Source organism: Lepisma saccharinum, chromosome 28 (genome assembly GCF_977018435.1).
Source record: "Lepisma saccharinum chromosome 28, izLepSacc3.1, whole genome shotgun sequence".
Classification (NCBI taxonomy): Eukaryota; Metazoa; Arthropoda; class Insecta; order Zygentoma; family Lepismatidae; genus Lepisma; species Lepisma saccharinum.
The window spans coordinates 7,825,427-7,849,997 of NC_139256.1; the positions used below are offsets into that span (position 1 = coordinate 7,825,427).

Here is a 24,571-nt window from a genome sequence, read left to right on the forward strand (position 1 = left end):
TGTTCAACTCATAACCAAAAGACGAACAATTTCCGTAAGCCCGGATCTTGGTTGCATGTGGAAATCAATCTCACCGTGCGAGATTAACATGAGCAAAATATAACATATTTTATTTGTGTCATGTAAGTTTAATTTTATTTCGGTAATTTGTTACATTACGTACACGAATCTAAAAATGGAGTAAATCATTTGTGTATCGGAAATTATTACATGAAGCATGAATTGCATTATGTAATGTTACAGTTGTACGCAAGTTCATTTTCTCGAGTGCAATTGAGCATGGTTCTAAGTTGTGATTTCTTTATTTTCGAAAAACTACCTTTTGAAAATACCTTTTAAAGTGTTTCTGTTCAGCGCCCGTGTAATTAATAATAGCTATGTGCCAAACGCAACTGAAGTTTTAAAATTTATCTCTAGCAGGTGTCGAACCCAGAACTTAGCAGTCTGTGCTATTTCTACATCAACATTAAAAACAAAAAATCGTTCTGTGTCCGTCTTCGTTACATTGAATACAAAACCCAAATTTTCATTCAAGTGCAAGGGTATAAAAGTTCACCCATTTGTATCTTATCTAAATTTTTGGTAACTGTTCCGATTGTTTAATGATTTTCGCTAGATTTATAGAAGTATTACAAGGTTTTTTTAGAAAACTAGGAACGATTGTGGGAGCAATTGAAGGTGGCGGGAGTGTTCTCCGATTTATTTACTAGAGAATGTACTAACCAAATAAGTTTTCCGGATGAAGTTTCAGAGGTTCGGATGTCCAGGTCACTGTTTGAAATTTGGGTATGGTGTGTGTAAGGTGTAATATATTGCTTTTCATAATGGCGATATTTCTCCGGAAAGAAGTGAGGAAGCCATGTTTTGTGGAATGTAGCCACTGAGTTGCACCAACAGTTTGTTTTGGCAACACTGTATCCACCATTGGATTGATTGTAAACACTACAGACTTTGAAGGTAAGCTTAGTGTTATTTGAAGTATGTTTGCCAAACCTAACCTTACGTGAATGGTTTGTGCAATGGTAAGCTTAGTGGTAATTTTAACTATGTTTGCCAAACGTAACCTAACCTAACGTTACGTGGAATTTTCGGTTATATCTCAAGTTACAGACGTGACCGGGAAATTCTAATGTCAGATTCGCGTTCAGGAGGCCTCATGTAGAAAGTGTACAAAATTTCAAACAAATCGGCGAACACTCCCGTCATCTTCAATTGGTAAAACTATCAAAGCCGGGAATTGTCTGTAACTCATTTATTCTGCAATCGTTGACATTCGTACTTATTTATACTGAATTGCGTTTAACAAGGGATTTCACTTTTTTGAACAAAATTAGTATCTATTGTTGGTAACACTTTACTATACCAGAGACGGATTTCTTCAAATTTACAGGAGAAAGTACTTACGCAAATCATTTTCTGTTGCATTGTTGATGTTCGGGAATGCAGTTTTGATCCATTTTAATCCGAATGCATGTAGTTTTCTACGAAAATGTATTTCCGACGTGCTATTGCTGCTGCTGCTAACAGCCGATGTTGTCCGTATATGCTAAATTGAACGAAAGGAGTGCTAATGGAACCTAACCTAACCTAGTAGGCATACTTCATCCCCATGATGGTTCGTGGGGCTATCGTGAATTTTTGGGCTAACGTCAATGGTTTTTGGGGCTACCCATGGATGGTTTGTGGGAAATAAGGAACAACAGTAAGTACTCGTTAATGTAAGAAATATACATTATTTTCGTTAGAAATTCATTATTTCACCTAAAGAAATGTTCCGCAATGCAGAATAGTACGTTAGCAATGTAAAAAATTGCGAAATAAATCATTGATAGGTGTCTCTGGTATAGTAAAGTAGTACCACTATGGTGGACATATCAAGTAATTATTGTTCGTTCTTTTCTCGCTTCCTAAACATGCAAAATGGCGGACAATCTTGACTAGCGTTGTGTTTCAAACGTCAAAGCAGTGTTTCAACCTTCTTAACAGAAAAATTCCCGCATAGCCCCAAAAAACATTCTTGCAAAAACCATTCCCACATAGCCCCAAAAACCATTCACATATAGCCCAAAAGGCATTCACGAAAGCCCCACGCACTATCACGTTAAGGTTAGGTTAGGTTAGGTTGCTTTGCTTTAGGTTGGTCAATATAGTGAAAAAACTGGGTGTTTGGAAACACTTACCGGGGATTACATCATCAGATGCTCGCAACATCCGGTTGAAGTACATGGATGGGAATGCAAGCAACACCTTTCGTGCATCGGACGGACATTATTATAGAAAAATACATGAATTAGCGGCAAAATACATTGAAAAATGCAAGAAAACACTTCTACGACCTTCCGAAATTACACAGAAACTCAATTCCGTAAGTACTTTCTCCTGTAAATTTGAAGAAATCTGATTCCCTGCTTTGATAGTTTTACCCTTCAATTAAGCCCGATTGTGGAATAAGATCAAAGCTTGGAGAAACTAATTAGCACACTTAAAAACTTCACTAAATAATATTCACCGGAGAAATTATGATTTGAAATGTAGCTTTTGCAAGCAACCGTTCTTGGTTGCCAGACAAGAGTTTTTGCAGATTTTTCAAAGCATGTAGTGACGTTATTTTAGTGCTAAGAGCCCTTAACCTAACTCACCTAACCTAACAACTAAAAGTATTGGTACTACTTTACTATACCGGAGACACCTGTCAATCATTTATTTCGCACTTTTTTACATTGCTAATGTACTATTCTGCATTCCGGAACATTTATTTAGGTGAAATAATGAATTTCTAACGAAAATAATGCCTATTTCTTACTTTTACGAGTACTTACTGTTCTTCCTTATTTCCACACAATATGGCGATAGCTTACCCGTTCATCGCGCGTTGTGCCAGTGTTTTGTCGATTTGGAGTGTGTATGCAGTGTTGCAACTTTGTTCACTGAAAAATACCTACATTTTTTAAAAAAAATTATAAACACCTCGAAATTTTTTCACGAAAAAAGTTCAATTTTCGACATAAAGAGTAATTATTAAACCATTTTAGCCCCAAAAACCATCCATGGGTAGCCCCAAAAATCATTGACGTTAGCCCAAAAATTCGCGATAGGCCCACGAACCATCACGGGGATGAGGTATGCCTACTAGGTTAGGTTAGGCCTGTTAGGTTAGGTTCCATTAGCACTCCTTTCGTTCAATTTAGCATATATGGACAACAGCACGTCATCTTATAGCGAAAAGACGGCGTGTGTTGAAACACTTGACTACGGCGTTGACATCATCAAACACATGGAACATTGTGGTCTCATGCAGAAAGCAAATGGCGACAGCAGCAATAGTGCGTCGGAAAGAGATTTTCGTAGAAAACCACATGCATTCGCATTAAAATGGATCAAAACTACATTACCGAACATCAACAACACTACAGAAAATCATTTGCGTAAGTACTTTCTCCTGTAAATTTGAAGAAATCCGTCTCCAGTATAGTAAAGTGTTACCAAAGTATTTTTTGCACCCAACCCACGTGAAGTCCTTGTCCAAGACAATAGTAAATGACTGGCTGCTCAAAAACAAAGAATCACATAGGAGTATATGAAAGGGTAAGATCATTCTCCAGAAAACATGAAGTAAGTAAGTAATCACTAAGGTTCTAAAGTATGTGTTAACAGATATAATTAAAAAAATCGAACCATGTAAAAAATGCCTCTGCACCATGATAAATTCTGAATTAAACAATAGGAACTTGTTTTTCATTACATGTGTTCATATACTGCCTGAAGATAGCTTTCCTTTATCCATATTTTTAATTCTAGAACAAGGGATTTGTTAAAAGGAAGACAAATATGGCTACCAGTTTACCACAGGGTGCTGATTCACTTGATGCCAATCCGGAGCAAATAAAATCTGTAAGTAATATAGAATTGTACATTGTTGAAAATTAAATCACAATTAATGATTGATTGATTTTTTAAGAATTACAATGAATGTGCCAGCACTGAGGCATCACCTATTATGGGGACAGAAGCCTTTAGCAAAAACAGAACTAATGAAGCTAGTGTCACCTTTTTGGGATTCTTAATAGATTATCATTTGGAATGGGAGGATCATATCAGTAGAGTTGAATCCAGAGTTAGCAAAGGGGTTTATTTAATGCGTAGGTTAAGATTGTGTGTAAGCTTGAAGGTTCTAAAAACTGTTTATTATGCACAGATACACAGTCACTTATGCTATGGTACCTTACTTTGGGGTCATCAGCCTTCAATAAAAAGGTTATTAAGAGTGCAAAAGATATATGTAAGATTAATGTGTGGTCTTCCAAGCCGTGGCCACTGTAAGTTAAGTTTTGTTAGACTAGGTATTATGACAGTCCTTGCTATCTTTGTATTCCAATGCCTACTCTATAGAAAACAAAACATTCACATTTATGAGGAGTTAGGGTGTTCACATACCTATCAAACCAGAAATAGGGATTGTTTAGATGTAATGACAAGACACAAAAAACCTTTTACTACATGTCAGTTAAGTTTTACAATGCTCTCCCTCTGTCTTTAAGGCAACTGCCCTTTTTTAAAATTCAAAAGAAAGCTACAAAAAATATTGACTGATAATTGTGTATATATAGGGTAGAAGAATTCTTTGAAATTAATTTTGTTAGGTAAAATAGTTATGCTTGTAAGATAATAATGTTAACTACTAAATTTATGTAAGTGGTGTTACGTTTCTAAAATGCTGTTGGGATGTTTTGTTTGTAAGATTTATATTGTAGCGTGACATCGGGTAAGGTACTGGATCGAGTCACGCCAGGACGTAGCTCAGATAAATACGATAGGTCTTAAGTTTGACTTGGCTAACCACCTCTACCCTTAAGGGAGCTGATGAAGGATTGTTGGGAGCCTGTGATGTTGAACGCTACTCACCCCTTGCTGTAGGTCTGGCCCTTGACTGCTGACGTCGTCGATGGTGGCACGGTGACAGGTGCCCGCTGGAGAGATCGAAGGTGGCGATAAGAGACGGCAGACAATTCGGCGACTTGATTGTAAATGAGCTGCAGATTCTCCGGCTGGCTTAATCTGGACTGCTTATGGACTTCTCGCTTGTTGCCGCCTCGTAACGTAGCGATCTCTCAGCAGGCCGTCGTCGTCTTCTCGTCGATCAGTTTGGTGGTGATATTGGAGCGAAGTGAGAGATCGATTTACCGTCTCCAGGGGTTTTATACATTGGATTTGAGTCATAACCTGGTGGACTTTGCACCTCCACTGTGCACCTGGGGTATCCCTGGATGCAGATGGAAATTTACAGTGGAGGTGCACTCACCGCTGGCGAGGCCTGTTGCCTTGCTGACTGTGCAGATCCAAGTGGAAAGTTCTTGTTGCTCGGCTCTGCATCCGGTGGAATGTGGGGTGAATGAGCGTTCAACTTGCGAGCTTCAGAGCGATGTTTGAGGCAAATTAATGTTTCTACCTGTATGCTCCCAATTCCTTCATCAATATATACTTTATTAGTATAAGGCTATGCTATATTTCTGACGATTGTAATACATGTGATGTTCTTATATGTTTCTACAATAAAAATTATTATTATTAAATAATTATGGAAATCAACTCCTTATCGACAACATGAGGAAGAAATAATGTCACTTCTACATAGGTTAAAACTTAGAAACAAATCAAAATGAATCCAGTGCCAAAGTGACTGTCATTTTGAAGGTCCTGTGCTGCACTTCCTGGGCTTACTGCATATCTGAAGAGATGTTGACCTTTGGTTGCTCTCAAAAAAGGTAATCCTGTACACCCCAGAATAAAAACAAATAATCGATTCCAAATGTTACATGAAACTGTAAGACATTTATTTGGGCTTCAGTATGAAGGGTGAGGTAGAGATGTATTTAATATTTTTCGTAATAAAGTAAATATATGAAGACTTACATGTATATTATTTGTTTCTGGTATGTAATATGTACAACAAATAAAAGATGGAACAAAGAGTCAACTTTGATTTTAATTCGAAAAATTGTTCATATGCTGAACATGGTTGCATTGATTCCACTTAGAACTGCTTCTTTCTCCTTCATTCCTAGCTCAACTTTCTCTTTCCAAATGAATGCACCAATCCAACCAAAGCACCGATGTTTTCGTGTGCAATTACAAAATGAATTAAAACTAACTAACTAACTCTCTAGCCTTCTTAAACCCGAAGGTTCATGGCTGCAGCAACACAGGCATTCCATCTGTCCCTATCTTGAGCAAGATCTATATACTCTTTTCCATCTCTACCGATTTCCTTTAAATCCATCTCAACGTTGTCCCTCCATCTTCGTCTTGGCCTTCCTACAGGTCTCTTACCATCAGGTTTCCCAACAAGAATCCTGTGAACTCCTCTTCCCTCTCCCATTCGTGCCACATGGCCTGCCCACCTAAGTCTTCTTGATTTAATAATTCTAATAATATCTGGACATGAATACAAATTATGTAGTTCTAAATTATGTAACCTTCTCCACTCACCTGTCTCCTCATCCCTTTTAGGTCCAAATATTTTCCTAAGGATCTTATTTTCAAATACTCTCAATTTATGTTCCTCTTTCAATGTAAGGGACCAATGCCCGGTTCGCTCAACCATCTTTAAAACGTTCTTAACGAGTTGATAGTTAACGCATCACTAAAATCTTAGCAGCCTGTTAAACTTTTAATGTTCGCTCAAGCGATTTTACAGGCCCGTTAACTAACGACATGTTAGAGACATTTTGCTTTGATGCCTTGCTATTCTCATACTTTGATACGAGAAATGCAACGTTTTCATTGGTTGCACCGTGGACAGTAGACTGTGTGTAAGCGGAATTGGGCTTTTTTGTATGAAATCCCAGGAACAAAAATAAATAAAGTAACGTGTAACACATACATATATGTTTAAGAAATGAATGTTAGTTAGGTATTTACGTCCGCACACCGAAAATGTTATGTATTAGGATTAACAGTTACATTGTAATATCTTAAGTTAGATTTAAATGAGTACCTACCGACTGCAAATACAAGATCATAAATATATAAATAAAAACTACTGTTCTAGGTTAGGGTTATCTGTTTGAAGTTTGATAAATTTAATTATATTAAAATGACATTGCAAAAGAGGCCTAAAGGTGGAAATGGACGTGTGTTTGCTATAATAATTTTCCTCAACAAAAGAGAACATTTCACGAAATGTACGCCATGCATAACTTAACTTACTGTGCCATGGCAATTAAATATGTAAATATTGCAACAAGTCACTTCTATTGGCATTGATGTGAATGTGGCATTGCAAACAAGAAATCTACTGTTTCCAAATATTCACTGACAAAAAAAGAAGGCACGTAAAATGTTTATCAGTATGATTACCGTTCATGCATATGCACAAGGGACGTTTCTGAATGGTTGTGTTTTTGTTTCGTACAAATATTTTTCAAAGAAAAAAATATACGTATATAATACAATACGATATTTTATATTTTGATTTATCATAAATGGTAAAAAGGACAAGTACACTGTTAGACAGTATCCTCACCACTTGTACGAACGTACCGTGCAAAGAATAATTTCCGAATGCGTGGTAGTGTGTTTTACAAACAAATATGCATACTTTTACAATGTCCATGCACGTACCTACATTACCAGAAACAGCTTAGGATTAAGCTTTTTTCTTAATGAAACATACATGTACTTTACATTATGTTTGGTTATTCATTATGTGATGAAATTGTAGTCATTCAGAAAATGTACCTTGTACATGGAATGGTTGATTAATATGATATTTTACATTTGATTTATCATAACTGGTAAAAAAAAAACAAAAAAACAGTGCACTGTTAGACAGTACCATTACCACTTGTACGTATGTACAAGGAAAAATTTCCGAATGGATGGTAGTGTGTTTTTCAAACAAATATGTATACTCTTACAATTTCCATGCACGAAACGACAACACCTTTTAACTGCTTAGGACCTGGAGCTTTTTTCCTTAATGAAACATACATGTGTAGTACGGTTCTTTACAATATGTTCGGTTATTCATTATGTGATGAAATTGTAGTCATTCAGAAAATGTACCTTGTACATGGAACGGTTGATTAATATGATATTTTACATTTAATTTATCATTACTTGTAAAACATATAACAAGTGCACTCACACAATATCATTATCACTTGTACGTATGTACAAGGAATAATTTCCGAATGGATGGTAGTGTGTTTTATGTCACTGCACAATGTCAAAATGTTACAATGTCCATGCACGAAACTATATACTTGAAACTGCTTAGGACCTCAAGCTTTTTTCTTAATGAAACAACATATGTAAGCTATATTACGCGATGAGATGGTAGTCGTTCGTAAATGTACCTTGTACATGTAACGGTTATTTTTTTTTTCAATTTTTAAGTGCTCTTTCAGTTTGTTATGAATACGATTTAATTTCTATTTGCACCGTTATATGTCAGCCCATTTTCAATATACTGCATAATAATTGTTTTGATTTTGTGATTATATTAAGACTCACGTTATATTAAACAACATGTTTTATTCTACAGTACTTACGTACAGCTACGTGCTAAATAAGTAAATAGGTTAGGCAGGTTTTCTTTATTTCTGTACTTGGTTAGGTTAGGCTGGTGAGGTTTGGTGCTTTTAGCATCTTCAGTTTGCTACAGCTGTCCCTAGCCGCTTGTGATTTAGAATATAGAATGATGAACATTTACGTCGAGCATTCTCGTCACTGCAAAATCATTTTTTTCCATTATGTTAATTGGAGTAGGTGGAAATTAATTTGAAAAGTTCGAAAGAACAATTCCATACTACTTTGAAAGATTGCAGGCTACATTGTGTAATGTCACAAATTTATTTGACATTAAATGAGAGTACAGAACGTGTATTACCTCTTTCTAGGACAGTTGCTTCATTTTAATTTTATCTCTTACGTTTTCCAGTTTAAAAAGCAACATAAAATTGGAATGGTAGTTATAAGCAGACATAAGCATAAACACAAGAAACCACGACTTTCTCCAGTTTCTATGTGATCCACTGGAAAACGGCGTGGACGACGACACCGAATATTTTGGTGAATGACTTCACCTTATACAAATTGAAATATGTAAAAGGTTACATTATTTTAAAAAGTCATGCGATATTTTGTGTTTATGGTTACAGTGCATTGAAGGTGGAAGCCCAATATGCATTTTAAAAACATCAAGTTCGTATAATTAACTATAAGCATATATTTTTGGCTCGACAGGCAAAATTAATAAAATTTGAATAATGTGTGATGATCACGATGCCATTATTGACAAAACTTAAAAAGTACATTGATACGATATTTCTCATTTAACTTACATGTGATTTCTGATTTTCAGTACGAATTTATAATATGAAATACGAAATGGGAAAATTATTTTTGCTGTAGAAAGAAATCGAACTAGTGTGTTTTGCGTCGGTATGCAAATAATGTGTTCAGATCGGTTTGGGACAACCTTTCAACACAACAGCTGGCATATGCAATTTCGCCATCTTATTTCCGACACAGCACAACGCGCTGTTAAACACTTTAATGAAGCAAAAGAGTGCCTTTAGATTTAACGATGACATTAGAGGTCTGTTAGCCTTAACGAAGGTTGAAGAAATGCCTCAATGTGCTAATGTAGCGTTAACTTGATTTAACGCTTCTTTAAAATTTAACGCGCGTTGAGCGAACCGGGCACAAGTCTCACACCCATATAATATACTACAGGCAAAATTACTGTTTTGTATATTTTAACTTTTAGTTTCTTAGATATTAAACAAGAAGACAAAAGTTTATGAAGAGAGAAGTAACATGCATTTCCTGAATTAAGCCTACTTTTTATTTCCTCTTTAATATAATTTTCATTTGTTAATATTACTCCTAAGTATTTGAATTTGGAAACTGGTTCAAACGAGTTGTTATCAATAATTAGATTTTGATTATTACCTAACACTTGGTTTCGGCCTGTAAGCATATATTTAGTTTTCTCTTTGTTAACTTCCAAATCTATCTCTTTAGCAGTTTTGAAAAATATTTTAGCATTATTCTTAATTGTATTTATATCATCTCCTAATAAGTCTACATCATCTGCATATGCTAACAACTGAGTCATACCATTTAATTTTAGTCCTTTGTTAGTTTCTTTTACCTTCCTAACAGCATATTCTAAGGCAAAATTAAAGAGCAATGGAGATAATGCATCTCCTTGTTTTAACCCATCATGAATTGTAAATTTGTCAGACACATTAATACCCACACGAATTTTACTTTCTGTTTCACTGGTGCATACTTTTATCATACTAACAAGCTTCTTAAACCCACATTGATAATCACCTATAATTTCATTAGCATATGGGGTAAGTCTTGTTAAAAGAATGTTAGATAATATTTTATATGTTGTTGAGAGTAGAGTAATTATTGCAGTTCATTTTATCACCTTTTTTAAACACAGGAACAATTATGGATTCTTTCCACTGTTGAGGGATTTCTTCTTTATTCCATATTAAACAATTTAATTTATGAATTTGACATATTAACGAATTTCCACCATATTTAATTAACTCAGCTGGTATTAAATCAATGCCAGGTGCTTTGTTATTCTTTAGCCTTATGCAATTGCACAAAAATCCTTTCAACTTAGCATCCAGAGAAGAGACATCCTTGAAAACCAAGTTTCCCAAATTTAGATCTTCCCGCACAATTTGAGTGTCATAAAGTAACTGTGAAATTAATTGTTTACAACGTTACTTCTATCACAAACTGACACTCTTGACAGTTTGAGTTACTTATTTTTACACAGAATGTCCTTGTGTTTTAAATGTGTTACATTTTCAAATATGGGATTTACTTTTCTCATTTTAGTTCCGTGATTTCTTGATGTCCTACAATAAGTTGTCTGAATTGTGCTTCGTTGATTGCGTGTGGGATTTCACAACTAGGAAAGTTAGAGATAAAGAAGTAAGTTGGTCTCTTTACTACACAGTGAAAGCTTTGTCTGACCTCTATGCAGCTTTCATTCAAATTCTGTGTGATGTCTTATGTTTAGCAAAATTGTACATAATTTTTTGCTGTTGCATATATTATTTCATGCATTTATCATACTGGTTCTTTTAAACTTGTTTTTTCCCCCTCTGAAAAGTTTTAATTTACATTTCATATCTCTGACGTGTCTTGATTGTAGATATCGCCTGCATTGTAGATTTCTTCTCGGTTGTTGCTGTTACAAGCATTTAAATGTATTTTTTTAAGTAACATTTTGGAGATCACAGCACTTCCTTCATCTCACATTTATTTGTTGTTTGAAGCCTGATGAAACCTTGTAATATTCTTCATATAACTCATCTTATGTAATAATATGTACCTCTCTTTATAATTTAAATTAAAGTTTTATTCTGGCTTAAATCTCCTTCATTAAATTTCACGTATGTATTTATTAAAGGGAAGTAAAACATTCTGCTAATTTCTGGCGGTTTAGTGGTTGCAGGGTTGGTTTTGTGGTTAGCAGTGCGTGGATTTGTTTAGTTTAATATAATTTAGATACAGGATTTTAATTTTTAATAATGTTGCCCGGCCAAATTCGTGTCAGCTGCCGGGGTTAGATGGGGAGGGGGGGGGGGCATAAATGGAGAGGAGTTGGCTTAATTGTAGTAATAATTAATGTTTGGTTGTTTATATTTTATTTGTTACGTGAAATTTTTAATATATATTTGTTCTTTGTGCTTATTAATTCTATGAAGGTGATATGCTTAAACTAGGATTAGATATTCTCCAGAATATACTTTTGTCATTATTCAGGGTTCTTCCCGTAATCTTGTGTTCCATTGATGTTTCTACAGGGTGTTTCACTCGCTCTCGGCCCCTGATTTTCGCTTATAAAAATCAAACAATTGGTCATAATGTAATGAAATATGCTACGGACATACACACGGTTTGGGGTCAGGAAACCGCCTGCAAAGAAAAACTGGAAACAACGGGAACATTGCTGGATGTGCATGAGGGAGAAACTGCCAGAAGCAACAGTGCAGGAAGTGAAAAACAGGTTGCTGGCCTCACCAAAGAAGTCATTGCATAGACTGTCGCAGGAAATGGTAGTTTCCACAATCACATGTCAACGAGCTGCCAGAAAAAACAAAGCTCTATGCTCTATGCATATCATGTTACTGCTGTGCAACAATTGCAACCTCCCAAGAAATTGAAAAGAATAAATTAAGAGACCACTTCCAACACTCGCTGTGATGTTGCCACGCTTCTCATACACCAAAGTATGTCTGTAGTAAATTCCATTACATTATGACCAACAGCTTGATTTTTTACAAGCGAAAATCAGGGGACGAGAGCAAGTGAAACACCCTGTATGTTAAAAACAGTAATAGTAACAATGTTTGATTTTAGGACAAATGTGCATTAAATTGCATGGAGAAATACCTGAAGATGAACCAACGAATATCACAGAGATTCCAGGAGTTTCAGTTGATCGCCAACGAGAATGCAATAGCTGCCGCACAGAAGACTGGAGCTATCCCTCGGTGATGTTTTCCTACAAACATAACAATTTCCAATGCCGGAGTAGAGTGGTGGCAAGCAGTAGTAATAATAGTGGTATATGTACTAAAGCAGCATTTCTGTGGGAGGCATGGTATCCGTATCATTGGAATAATGGAAATGTTGCACTTGCAAAGTACAGTGTATTTGTTTTGAATTCTGTTGACAAGTGGCGATCTCTTGTTCTTGTTGTGTCACTTTTTTTAAAGGTATAATTGTTGCAGAAAACTTTGAAAGTGCTAATTCTTAAGGTCAGTGGAAAGTGTTTATAACATTGGCATGTACTGTATATTCCATCATAAAAAAAAGAATGGTACTAGTCAAGTTTTTGTAAACTTTGTTTAAAACTGTAATGTATCTAAAGTAAAAATAGCTACAAAGCATAGATTCAAAGTGTGTTGTATGCAATTGTTACCTTCTACCATTGTTTTTTTTGTGTGTGACTTATCCAATGATCTGCTGCATAGCTTGGCGAGTGTTGTATTGGGTTCAGTACCTGGTCGAAACCTTCAGCGTTTGATTCATCATGATGATGATTAAAAATGTTTAAACCATCTTTGAAGTAAAGGCTGCATCCTATGACCATTAACCACCCATCTGGGAAGCAAGCGGGGGAGGGAAGCTAAATTTGGTGCCAATGTAAAAGACACGCAAACATAATTTAACTCATGACTTGGTTTTGTAAAGTCTAATTGTGCAGTTTCTTTTTCAGAGGTAGAAACCCATAACAGTCACCTCGTTATAAAGATTAATTGAAAAAGTTAATGTTCTTAGGGAACATTTGCAATTTTATATTTAATCAGTAGCATGGCAGAATGGAATACCAGCCTGGGCATGTGCACACTCCCTTCATCAATTTCATGACTTATCCTGATATTTGTAATTAGTCAAAAATGGCTGAATAAAAATTGAATCAATATCTGATCAGCAGAGCATCTGTTCAAGTTGTCATGGGTATTATTTGTACAAGGCTCATTCAAAATATAACCGGAAATATGTTTTAACAAATATTTATTACAAGCACCAAAAGAACTACAGTACTATGTTTCAACATAGTCCCACTCTAGTTCAATACACCTATGCCAGTGGGCCTCCCCAATGGCGCAGTGGTAGCGTCATGACCTTGAAATCAAGGGGTCCCAGGTTCGATACTCTGTGGAGGCACATAGTGGTTCAGATCCCAATTTAAACTGTAGGTCCAGTCCAGATTAGTAGTACTGTGCATAAAGAACTTAAAACACCAAATCAATCAACCTACGCCAGTGCTTGATAAGGGCACTGATTCCAACAGGAAAAAAATATTTTGGACATGTGTGTAACCACTCGGTGCACTGCTGACTGGACTTAGTCATTCTGGAACCTCGATCCACTTAGTCCATTTTTCAGTGGGCCAAAGGTGCGAGATCGGGCGAAAATGGAGGGTGGGGTAAGCACTCAAACTTTAGGTCCTCGATGGTAGACAATGTGACACAGAGTGTGATCTCGCATTGTCATGGAGCAAAAGCACACCAGTGGACTAATATGGTGGGCTGATCCTACACTTATTTCCATATGGGAAGCAATTTCACTAACAGTAATATGCCGAGTTCTCCCATAACAAGTCCTCCACTTGAGAAATGTTTCTTTCCGTGACAGAGTGACCTGGATGCAGAGAACCTTGAACTGAACTGTCACGCGGTGATGAATTTCCCTTCACTCAACAAAAATCTCAAGATAATTTGCTGCTCCAGCTTGGAACTCTCCTGTAAGGGTGCCGCCATCTTGTGCAACTGTTTCACAGCGTCCCGTGCATGAAGCAGACGTGCCAGCCCCAGCTATGAATAGCTAGCTTACAGATGCTTTCACAAAATAACAATCACGGTCGTATTTTAGATTTTTTATACTACTTTTCCAGTTATTTATTGAATGCACCTTGTAATTGTTCATTGATTTCACCAATCATCCTCATAGTCATGATTAGTCACCAAAAGCAACAAAATACAACTACAGTTCATACAAACTATTTCAAGAATTTCAATCATGAATCAAAGTTACATATCATGTTATGATCACACTGTTATACTTGAAGGTATGTAATTATTAGGGGCATGCATATTTCGTTTTTGACGAAAAAACGAAATTTGAAAAAACACTTTGTAGTGTTAATTTTTCATGTTTTTGAAAGGTGTGGGATGCATTTTGTGCCCATGTTTTGCTGTAAACACGGGCAGGTACTAGGTACACCTTTTATACAGCGTGTCCACAATGAGACTCCAACATTTTGAAAGTCTATAACTTTTTCATTTTAAATTGTACAGCTGTGATTCCGGAAGCAGCAGAAGCAGAAACTCAAAAAGTTTATGTGGTAACGTTTTAGTGCACGCATTAGCCGTAGTGGCGCTGCATCAATCGATTGTTTGAAAATTGAGATTCCAAACGAGCGTGCACAGGTTGTGTGGTGGTGTGCAGAAACGAAATCACTTATTCAAGTGCAACAAAACTTTCGTCGTGTGTACAATAAGGATCCTCCGACATTCACGACTATAAAGAAGTGGTGTGATCAGTTTTTGGAGACCGGCAATGTTTTGAAAGGACACTGTGGTGGTAAACCCAGAATCCAGGAACAGGTTGTAGAAAATGTGCGGAGGTCATTCGAAAGGAGTCCACAGACGTCAGTAAGACAAGCAGCGAGAGAACTTGGTATGAAACTGTCGACAGTTCACACAGTTCTTCACTGCTTGTCTTACTGACATCTGTGGACTCCTTTCGACTCGTTTAGAATCTCCATTTTCAAACAATCGAGTGCTGCAGCGTCACTACGGCTATTGCGTGCACTAAAACGTTACCACATAAACCATTTGAGTTTCTGCTTCTTCCGGAATCACAGCTGTACAATCTGAATTGAAAAAGTTATAGACTTTCAAAATGTTGGAGTCTCATTGTGGACACGCTATATTATCCTGAGTATAATCAGGCTAAACTACTTTTTCTCGTTCCATTTTTTTCTATCCTATACAAACTCGTGAGGCCCTCTGCTGCAAAGCACAGTAAATATCCACTTGGAAGCAGCACCTTACTCCTTTTGAGTAAGCTAATTGTGGAAATGAATTTGTAAGGCAAGCAGTTAAGGCTAAGTATACTTTTCAGTAACATATGGTAAAATAATAATTTTAATAAAAATGCAATTAAAACTAAATATTACATTTATTGCACAACATTTGTCAGCAACTAATATGTACATTAACTCACTTCACAGCATTTTTATTTATACACTTATAGGAAAATAAGCAGCAGCAATATTTATAAAGACAAATACGAGCGTGCACCAATTGCTTTCCTACTCAAGCTTATGTAAAAGATCATATCATAATTGTAGTCTCAAGGAATAACTAAAGTATAAAAATAAATAAAGTCATTACAACTAAAAAGCAAGAATAGAGTAAATTGGGCTAATGTAGCCCAAATTGCAAGTTGTGAAGAAGTAGCCTACCACTCCATGTGTTAAAGAATAAGCAGCCAATTATCTTCAACGTCAGGTAATATATTGAATCAATTTCTTTTTACTATATATTTTGTATTGGCATTATACGGTACTATACTATTACTACACATGCATCGTGTTATGCAGGGCTATTTCGTGACTGTACCTGCATATTTTCTACAGTTCTTGCATATTGTTTCCTAAAAAAAATAAAGGTTTGCATAACCACAGCTTGCAATTATAAAATAAAAGACAAGTCACTACGTACCAGTTGCATATTCTCCCATGTTACCTGGTTTACTGCTGGTAAACCAACTTTTTTCACATACATAGGAATTGACAGAAAATTTGAAGTTCTTCGACTTCTGTTTGGTATACTTGCATGCTTGCCTGCATTTGTGTTTTATATCTAATTAATATTAAGAAATATATACAATAAATAAGAATTGTTGCAGTAATCCAGTGTTTTATCCTTTTAATTTGATTTCTTTGGAATGCCCTGAGGAAGTCCAATGGGTCCAAAACATTATTTTTTGGAAAGAACCTGTTAAAGCACATGTACATAGTGACTTGTGTTTTATTTTTTAAAGTGAAGTCTTGTCTCAGCTTACAATCTTTCTAAAAATAAATGGCAAAATATTGATCCTGGAATTGTTAACACAAGATAATCGGCTTTGGACAGTAGAGCTAAGTGTCAGATAACTGAAGAGGAGAAGAAACTTGTTTTAAATTAACAGTCGATGGATTAAAAAAAAGTGAAAATTCCAAACTACTAGTGTTTTCACACAAAATATGACCCCAAATTAAGACACAAAAAAGTTTCGCAAAGTTTTATGATGATTGAACACTAATATTACATTTTCCCATACTTCTCACTCTCATGTTATCACAAAGCACTGAAAAAGCTAATATCCTGCTTTATTGTACTCTATACATTTAATCCTTGGGTGAATAGAATGCTGCAGGATGCTAATAGCATTTTTGTGTATATTCTATTGTGCACTGTGATGCAGATGCAATTATTCCGTAAAACCTATCGCTAGTTAATACATATTTCTTCAAAATTCTGCAGGTCACTACCATGTTTGATGTGCTTTGAAGACTATACTTTGAAGTATCTGTTGCTTTTATTATCTTTTTCTGAATATATTGTAACTTTAAGCTGAGCTGGGTGTCTTGGGTTTGTCTCAACCACAACTTTTTCAAAAGCATATTTTGTTACAAAGAAGCAGCTTGATATTCCTAATGTAATAAAAGTAGTTTCATGGTGGACCAGGTTTCCTACAAATTCTTACACAACAAAGTTTCTCACAAATGTTCTAGAATTTAGAAATCAGCATCGTTTCTCAAAAAGATATGAGACATTTTTTAAAAAGTTATTCTCGAGACACCCAGCTAAACATTTACAAATGCTAAACATTCCAGGTCTTATCAGAACATATTTTGTCTAGTAACTTTTTTTTATATTTGAGTACTTCATAAGCATACCAAGATAAATATGCTAATGAATTTAATAGGATTATAAAGTTTGAGCCTGAACAAATTGTTGAGTGTTGTAATATTCTTATTCTATAAGTCAAGCATGGGTGCTGTACATAGTTTGCACACTACAAGTGGATCGTATATTTTTCCACATTTATCATGTTCAGAGGAAATCCATTATACAATAATGCACATTACTTTTATAAAACATACCTGTATTGACTTATTGTTGATCTTTCATGAACAGTAAGTGTATTTATTTTATTCTAAATCATCATATTTACCAGATGTTATGATCACAGTTACAAGCTTCACATTGGAAAATCCTATTTCCACAAATATTTACCTATATGATATATAGATAACTTCAATCCTAATTTATAACAAGTCCGTATATTTCAGTATGAATAATTTTGTCAATTTTAACCCATAAATTACCACAAATATTTTTTACACAATTTTATGAAACAAATATCATACCTTACATTTTCTGTATCTATATTCAGTACCTTTTCAGAATGTTATATACAGAATAAGGGGTAACTGTGTTTAAAGAAGCATGCATTCATATATGCAGATTATGTATCGTATGTATACAATAATTCTGTCATTAGGGTGACCAGATGTCCGGTTTTTCCCAGACTGTCCTACATTTTGAGCATCACCTAATATTAATTAGGAAAATACGTATTTCAGTTGAACAAATAGAAATCATTCAAGTTACAAGTCTATCGACTGCACTGCAAAAACTGAAGCAATTTATGGACAAAGTTTTGGGGCCACATTCTGATGATGTCAGTGTTCAGTGCCCGAGTGAAATTTCTTATCTTTGGGTTTATACTGATGAAACAAGGTGTTTCCCATTCTTATTCAATATTTTTATTGTAAAGCAGGGTCATAGAGAACAAAGTTATTGAAATAAAAACTACCCCCACGTGAAACTTCTGGAACCATTTCAAGTTACAGTAATTGCTGAATATTTGTTTGCCAGGTCATAATGTTGAGAGAGTACTTTCATTACCATCAGCACAACGGACTCATGGTTCAGTATATTTTCAAAGAATTTGACTGTTCAGTCTCATAAATATATTTTGACTAAATCTGAAATTTTGAATTTAAAAATGGCTCCTTGTTTAGTATTGATTACACGTTTGAAAATTTTGCATTTAAGAATTCATTAAGTAATCATATTTTTTTTAGAACTGAAAAGTATCAATTTTAAATTACTTTCTAACTTGTTCAAAAATGTGTTTTATTTATTGTGAATGTTTTGTGTCCTACTTTTTCCCTTGTAGTGATCTGTTAACCCTAATCATTATATACATACAATATATATAAAATGATTGAAAATGCCACATATATTCCGTGTTAAGATAATGATAGAATAACAGAACAGATTTCAAGTAAAACCTACCCAACATTTGACTTCATACAACAGCCAAGTTAATTTTCATATAGTTCTATGTAAATATTCACAGAAAGCAAACTCGTTACAGACAAAATTAAGAAATTGATAAAAATCATTAAATAATAATGTGGGGAATTGCAAGATTACATTTTGTTTTAAACTAAAACTATATACATTTTTTAGGTGATGAACACATTTCCTACATACTCAAATCGTACTTACATTTGATTTGGTAACTAATGGCCACTTTGTGATGTTATAGAGAGCAAAATCAAGTTGAAAGCCACTGGATTTTCAATAATAACCGTTGTTCATTCATCTAAATTTACCTAATCACAAAAGCCCTCATTAAAATATTATCACAATGTTGACCATATACCATGGACTTCGAAAGACATTTTCCAGTAAGATCACAGCTTGCATTAAATCCACATTTTGTAGAAGTCATGACTCCTCCTAAACCAACCTTATCTCTTAAACTTATCTACACCATTTACTAATCTCAGCGTCTTAACCTCTTCCAGCTTACAATGGCTTAAAACAAGATAACTTTCAATTCTGAGTTGCACACCTATATCCCACCTTCTTTGCATAGCACCATATACAGGAGAGATGTCCCCTAACTTATCTTAAGGATACAAGTAATAAATACCATTGACATTAGGCAAACATACAAGTTCAACCACAGCAGGAACTTTTGCTTATCATTTCATTCTTTTGTGCCTTGGAATCCTTCAAAACTATGCTGTCATTGCTGGCTTCTCTCTTCTGCACGTGAATGACATTTTCAATAAGGAATCTCATGGCATTCTCTGGAAATACAAACAATAACAAGATAAACAAGATATATATATATATAAAACACAGGAATAGGATCAGAAAAGGTGCCAGAAGGGTGGATAAATACTAATGATGAAGGAGACAGTAAACACTTACCACACGAAGAGAAATTATTCTATATTTCGCGATCTGAGTCGCATTTTCAAGTTAGAAGGAGAAAGATCGGCATTACTTGGAGAAGAGGCACAGAATACTGACCGTAGCATCTCGACGATCAGTGTTGCCAGAAACAGTTGATAGATGGTGAGAAGTACTTTCACCAGTGTTTACTTTAAGGTGGGTGGGTAATTTTGGGGAGGAGAGGAAAGAGTTACTGGTTGGCTAGGTTCAGTCTGGGGGGTATAGTGGCATGCATGCCTGTTATATAGGCCCTTTCCCATCGCCTGCGGAAAGATGTGTCCGAGCGGGGTGGGGGGGGGGGTAAAAGATGGATGATGGCAGCAACACAGAAGCAGTTATTGAAGGTGGTGTTATGGCTGTTGGTGTGGATGGCAACAGTGAAATCGGAGTTTTGGGTGGAGGAACGGTGATTATTGATCCTAAGATTCAAGGGGGTGGAGGTTTCGCCTATGTAGAAGTTGCTGCAGATTTGGCAGATGAGGGTGTAAATTAGGTTGGACGAGTGGCAGGTGCCCTTAGGGTGAAGGATGAACTCGCCTGCCGCTGTGGGGATCAAGAGGGTGGGGGAGGTGATGAGTATGCGGCAGGTCTTGCATCTGGGTTTGTTGCACCTGTGAGCAGGGGGGAGTGGTGTGGAAGGGGTGGGAGTGTTTCGGACCAAGATGTTTTGGAGGTTGGGGGGGCGCGACAGAAGATGACCCTAGGTTTATCCCATATATATATATATATATATATATATATATATATATATATATAAATGTAGGTTTAGTTATTTTGTAATATCCAACAGTGGTTATGCGAACTTTTAGGATATTCATGATGGTTGCGGTAAACGCGGTTTAAAATTACTTACGTGAAATTTAGAAGATTTCGCACTTCTGCATTTCACAATTTAATGGTTCAATCCTATTAATTTCGAAGATCCACTGTCTTCGTTCACAAAAGGGTACGGCGCCACTTCAAACGAAATCTTCTAAATTTCACGTAAGTAATTTTAGGATATTGATATCCCAAATTTCAAGACACTGCAGGGTCTGGCAGAAGTAACCTCCGTTCTTCATGAGCTGGTAATGTATTACATGGTTAGAATTGTACAGATTCTTACAGAAATTCATAAACCTGTAATAGTGGAACTACATTATAAGTTAAATGTTCAAAATGCATCTCGCAGTGGTGTATTCTCAAAAATTTGACCTGGTTTACCACAACAATTCTTATTTATTGTATGTATTTATTATGTATTAACTAGATATAATAGAAATAAAACACCCATGCAAGTTAAACAAAAACAGAAGTCCGACAACTCCAAATTTTCAGGCAATTTCTATGCATGTGAAAAAAAGTTGGTTTGCCACTGATAACCGTAGGCAGCATGGAAGAATAGGCCATTGCCATCTCGTGCGAAACATTCACAAACTCTAACAACCACATTAAAGCAAGTCTTATGACATAATTCAGAGGTAATGTCAGCAAATTTTTCCCTAATGCTGTCTTTTAATTCATCATTGTTGTATGCAAGATTTTTAGGGACACCCTGCAAAAAGAAATCTGGTGAAGTTTGGTCCGGGAATCAAGCTGACCACTCCAGTGTCAGTTGATGGGCCATTTCACTTCAGAGAACTTTGAACAAAAAGGTTACTAAGACAACACATCCATTACAATTACAGCATCACTTCATGCAGTTTAAACTCTATTTAAAAACAGGCATCACATCTGCCAGAACCTGTATTTCTATACAGTTTTAGTTTGTTTTTTCTTTTTAATATTTCAACTGTGTCATCATTCGACATTGACAGAATAGTTCATAATTTTAATCTGCAACTAGTCTAAGGATAAGACAAAATTCTACTGTAATCACATTTTTTGTTCCAAGAAAAATTCTCCAAATTTCAGGTTACAAAATAATACAGTAAATCTGACAATTATTCTTATAGAGACGTTTTGTGCTTGTTGCCCAGAACCTTTTCAAGCTTACACTACAAAGATACACACACAGATACAACCAGATTCCAGAGAGGCAGGATGAGACATCGTCACCAGGATAATAGTAGCATTTTACTTTATTACTTTGTAATATCCCAAATTTCAAGGCTATTTTTTTTAACAATTAAAATCCGTATAAGTTTCCAGCCATTAAAACTAAATTTTAACACACTTCTTTAACTGAGCTGCCACATAACTTGGAATTCCCCTACAAACACCACCGTAGTTCCTGTTGTCAGCAACGGGTAAAAAGATATTGCGAAAAATAATAAAATTCGTACCAATATTTACATTTTCCCGAGCTGATGTCTCGAACCAAGCAACGACCCCATTTTCTTTACAGAACCTTGAAATGGCATCTGCTGGGATGGTGTAGTCGTGTATGTCGCACTTGTTGGCCAGCAGAATGACGGGGATGGGAGTCCCATCTTGCAGCGTTACCTTCTCCCTAACATCGATAAGCCACTGTAATATACAACAATAAATTAGATTTGTTACTATTTACATATTTGTATTATGCAGGTGAATTTATGCACACACACACACACACAAATAAGTGAAGTATAGTGGAACCAGAAGCAAAACAACCTGCGCAGACCCGCAACTCCTGTGCACCGTACTCCCACGAGGAGGGAAGGGGGAGAGTTGACCATGCTTCCTTATGACCCGAGCTGAAGGGAAGAAGGGAAAGTTGCACAGGGACTTTTGTCCAAGGTTTTTTCCTTGTGGTGGATCTATAGGAGACAGTAAACACTTAACAGACATAAAAAAGAAAGATATTTCGCGGCCTGTTCTTCTGTGAACATGCGGCCAGGCTGCAAAATATCAAAGTTTCATTTTTGCGTTTCGGAAATGTTTACTGTCTCCTACTTCACTTATTCTTGTTTATCCGCCCCATAGGCGCCGACTACATGGGGCTTGGGGGGCTCGAGTCCCCCCAATGTTAACGATGTGGGGGCAGAGCCACCCAAATAATTTTCCTTAAGAGAATCTAATGTATTATTTTGCTTCTCTTGTAAAGTTTACTCTGAATTGTGCCACATGAACTTAACTTTAAAAACACATTTGAAATGTTCTAGACCATCAACTTTGGGGGCTGAGACCGCTAAACCATCAATTTTGGGGGGGCTATGACCAGAGACAGCAAAAACACATGATTTAACACTATATACTAAGTATGTAATTATAAGTATAGTTAACATTTTTACTAAAAATAGTTTCAAAAGACGAACTAGGGTAGTGGGTGGGACATTCGGGCTACAAATGGCTCTCACATGACATTCAGAACGAGATTATTGATATATTAGGGAGATCTGTTTCGCGCTCCGTGGTAGCAGATATTAAAAGTCGGGAATATTTTGCTATTATGGTTGACGAAACTGATGACATATCCATTCGTTGACAATTAATATTCTGCATTCGAACTGTGAATAAAAATTTTGATATATTTAAGGAATTCATGGGCTTTTATGAGATTCCGTACACTGAGGCCAAAACTTAAAAAAGGGAGAGTGTGAGTCATTCATTAATTTATTTCAGTGATCAGAGCCCCCCCCCCCCAATAATTTTGACAAGTCGGCGCCCCTGATCCGCCCTTACGGCTTTTTTCAACATTCTATTCCTGTATTATATTTATATATTAATAAATGTTAAAAATTTCAGATGGACCAATATGAATTTTTTGCCATTACCAATAAAGTATTGATATAAAATTTACAGATACTGATCCAATAGGAAGTTATAAATGTTCTTTCAAGAACATGAATTTCCATAAACCTCTGTAATTAACTTACGTTACCAGATAATTGCAATGGGTTTTACCTTCGAGAAGAAACTCCATATTTTCTCATTCATAAAAATAATCACAAAATGGCAGAATTTTGCACTAAAGTATAATATATCTGATTTGTAAAAATACTGGTAATTTTACTGATATGTCTATATATGTCCCAACCCTAGTAATGATAATCTAGTTTTATAATTTTCTCACTGCTGGAATTTGGTCTTTCAATGATGCAATATCCTGTTCAAATAAGTAGGACGTTTCTAACCCTATCAAGAGTGCCACTCTGGATAGGAATGTACATAGTTTAGGTACATTATACATAAACACAGGGAGAGCATTTCGCTCGATCGCCAAAGAAGTCACATGGATTTGACACTAGATAGCTTACGGAATTGAGAGCTTCTTTGCTTGAACAGTCAAATTGAGCAGTATACAGTGTGTGAAATCCTGGGGGGGAATTCCCCCCCCCACCAACAACCTTGTCCTGAAATTTTCCCCACCCCCACACCAAACCTTTTGGGGGGAGAGTTCTTGTTCTAACAACACACAAACAATTAGTTTAGGAGTCAAATATACTTTACTGGAATAATATTCAAAACATACACAAAGAACAGACAACAAAGAGCCTCATCTCTAAGGACACTGAACCCAGCAAGCTCAAGAACATAGAAATTATACCCTGTTCCATCTGTCTCTGGAGCACGTGAAGGAAAACAAGTCTCTGTGCAAGTTGCAGACAGCTCCACCAACGAACACGTGAGAGGGAAGGAAGGATATTGCGTGGAAAGGAGGAAAGCGACTGCAGTGACCAGCCTTTGCAGTGGCATGTGCTAGTTTGCTCTACTCACCCTATTTCCTCCACTTCTCTGCAGCCTTGCTCCAGAGTTAGCTGGAACAGGGTAAAGTCCAGTCCGACTTCTTATTTCTTCTACATTCCTTA

General features: G+C 36.0%; 2 protein-coding genes across 3 annotated transcripts in view; one reads left to right on the plus strand and one right to left on the minus strand.

Annotated features, from left to right (window-relative positions):
- Positions 1-31: 31 nt before the first annotated feature.
- Positions 32-12,937, plus strand: LOC145980651 (mitochondrial import inner membrane translocase subunit Tim9-like). 2 transcript variants are annotated; one of them, XM_083113700.1, is made up of 4 exons: positions 32-122; positions 3,799-3,891; positions 10,873-10,968; positions 12,403-12,937. In XM_083113700.1, the coding sequence occupies exons 2-4, from the start codon at positions 3,829-3,831 to the stop codon at positions 12,538-12,540; spliced, it is 297 nt and encodes a 98-aa protein (XP_082969826.1). In that variant the 5' UTR covers positions 32-122; positions 3,799-3,828; the 3' UTR covers positions 12,541-12,937. The 2 variants fall into 2 exon arrangements, with proteins under 2 accessions (XP_082969826.1, XP_082969827.1); XM_083113701.1 differs by having other exon boundaries at positions 37-122; positions 3,802-3,891.
- Positions 12,938-15,716: 2,779 nt separating this feature from the next.
- Positions 15,717-24,571, minus strand: part of LOC145980589 (ras-related protein Rab-32-like) — a 61,472-nt gene continuing 52,617 nt past the window's right edge. Inside the window, exons 6-7 of the mRNA XM_083113625.1 lie at positions 22,127-22,310; positions 15,717-19,714 (exon numbers count right to left, since the gene is read on the minus strand). Of these exons, the coding sequence (XP_082969751.1) occupies positions 19,581-19,714; positions 22,127-22,310 (318 nt within the window). The 3' untranslated portion in view covers positions 15,717-19,580. The remainder of the gene's footprint in view (positions 19,715-22,126; positions 22,311-24,571) is intronic.

Coding starts and splice junctions, on each gene's coding strand:
- LOC145980651 (XM_083113700.1), top strand. CDS start 3,829: ATGGCTACCAGTTTACCACAGGGTGCTGATTCACTTGATGCCAATCCG. Junction 3,892..10,872: donor ATCCGGAGCAAATAAAATCT/GTAAGTAATATA, acceptor TTCTCATTTTAG/TTCCGTGATTTCTTGATGTC. Junction 10,969..12,402: donor GGAAAGTTAGAGATAAAGAA/GTAAGTTGGTCT, acceptor GTTTGATTTTAG/GACAAATGTGCATTAAATTG.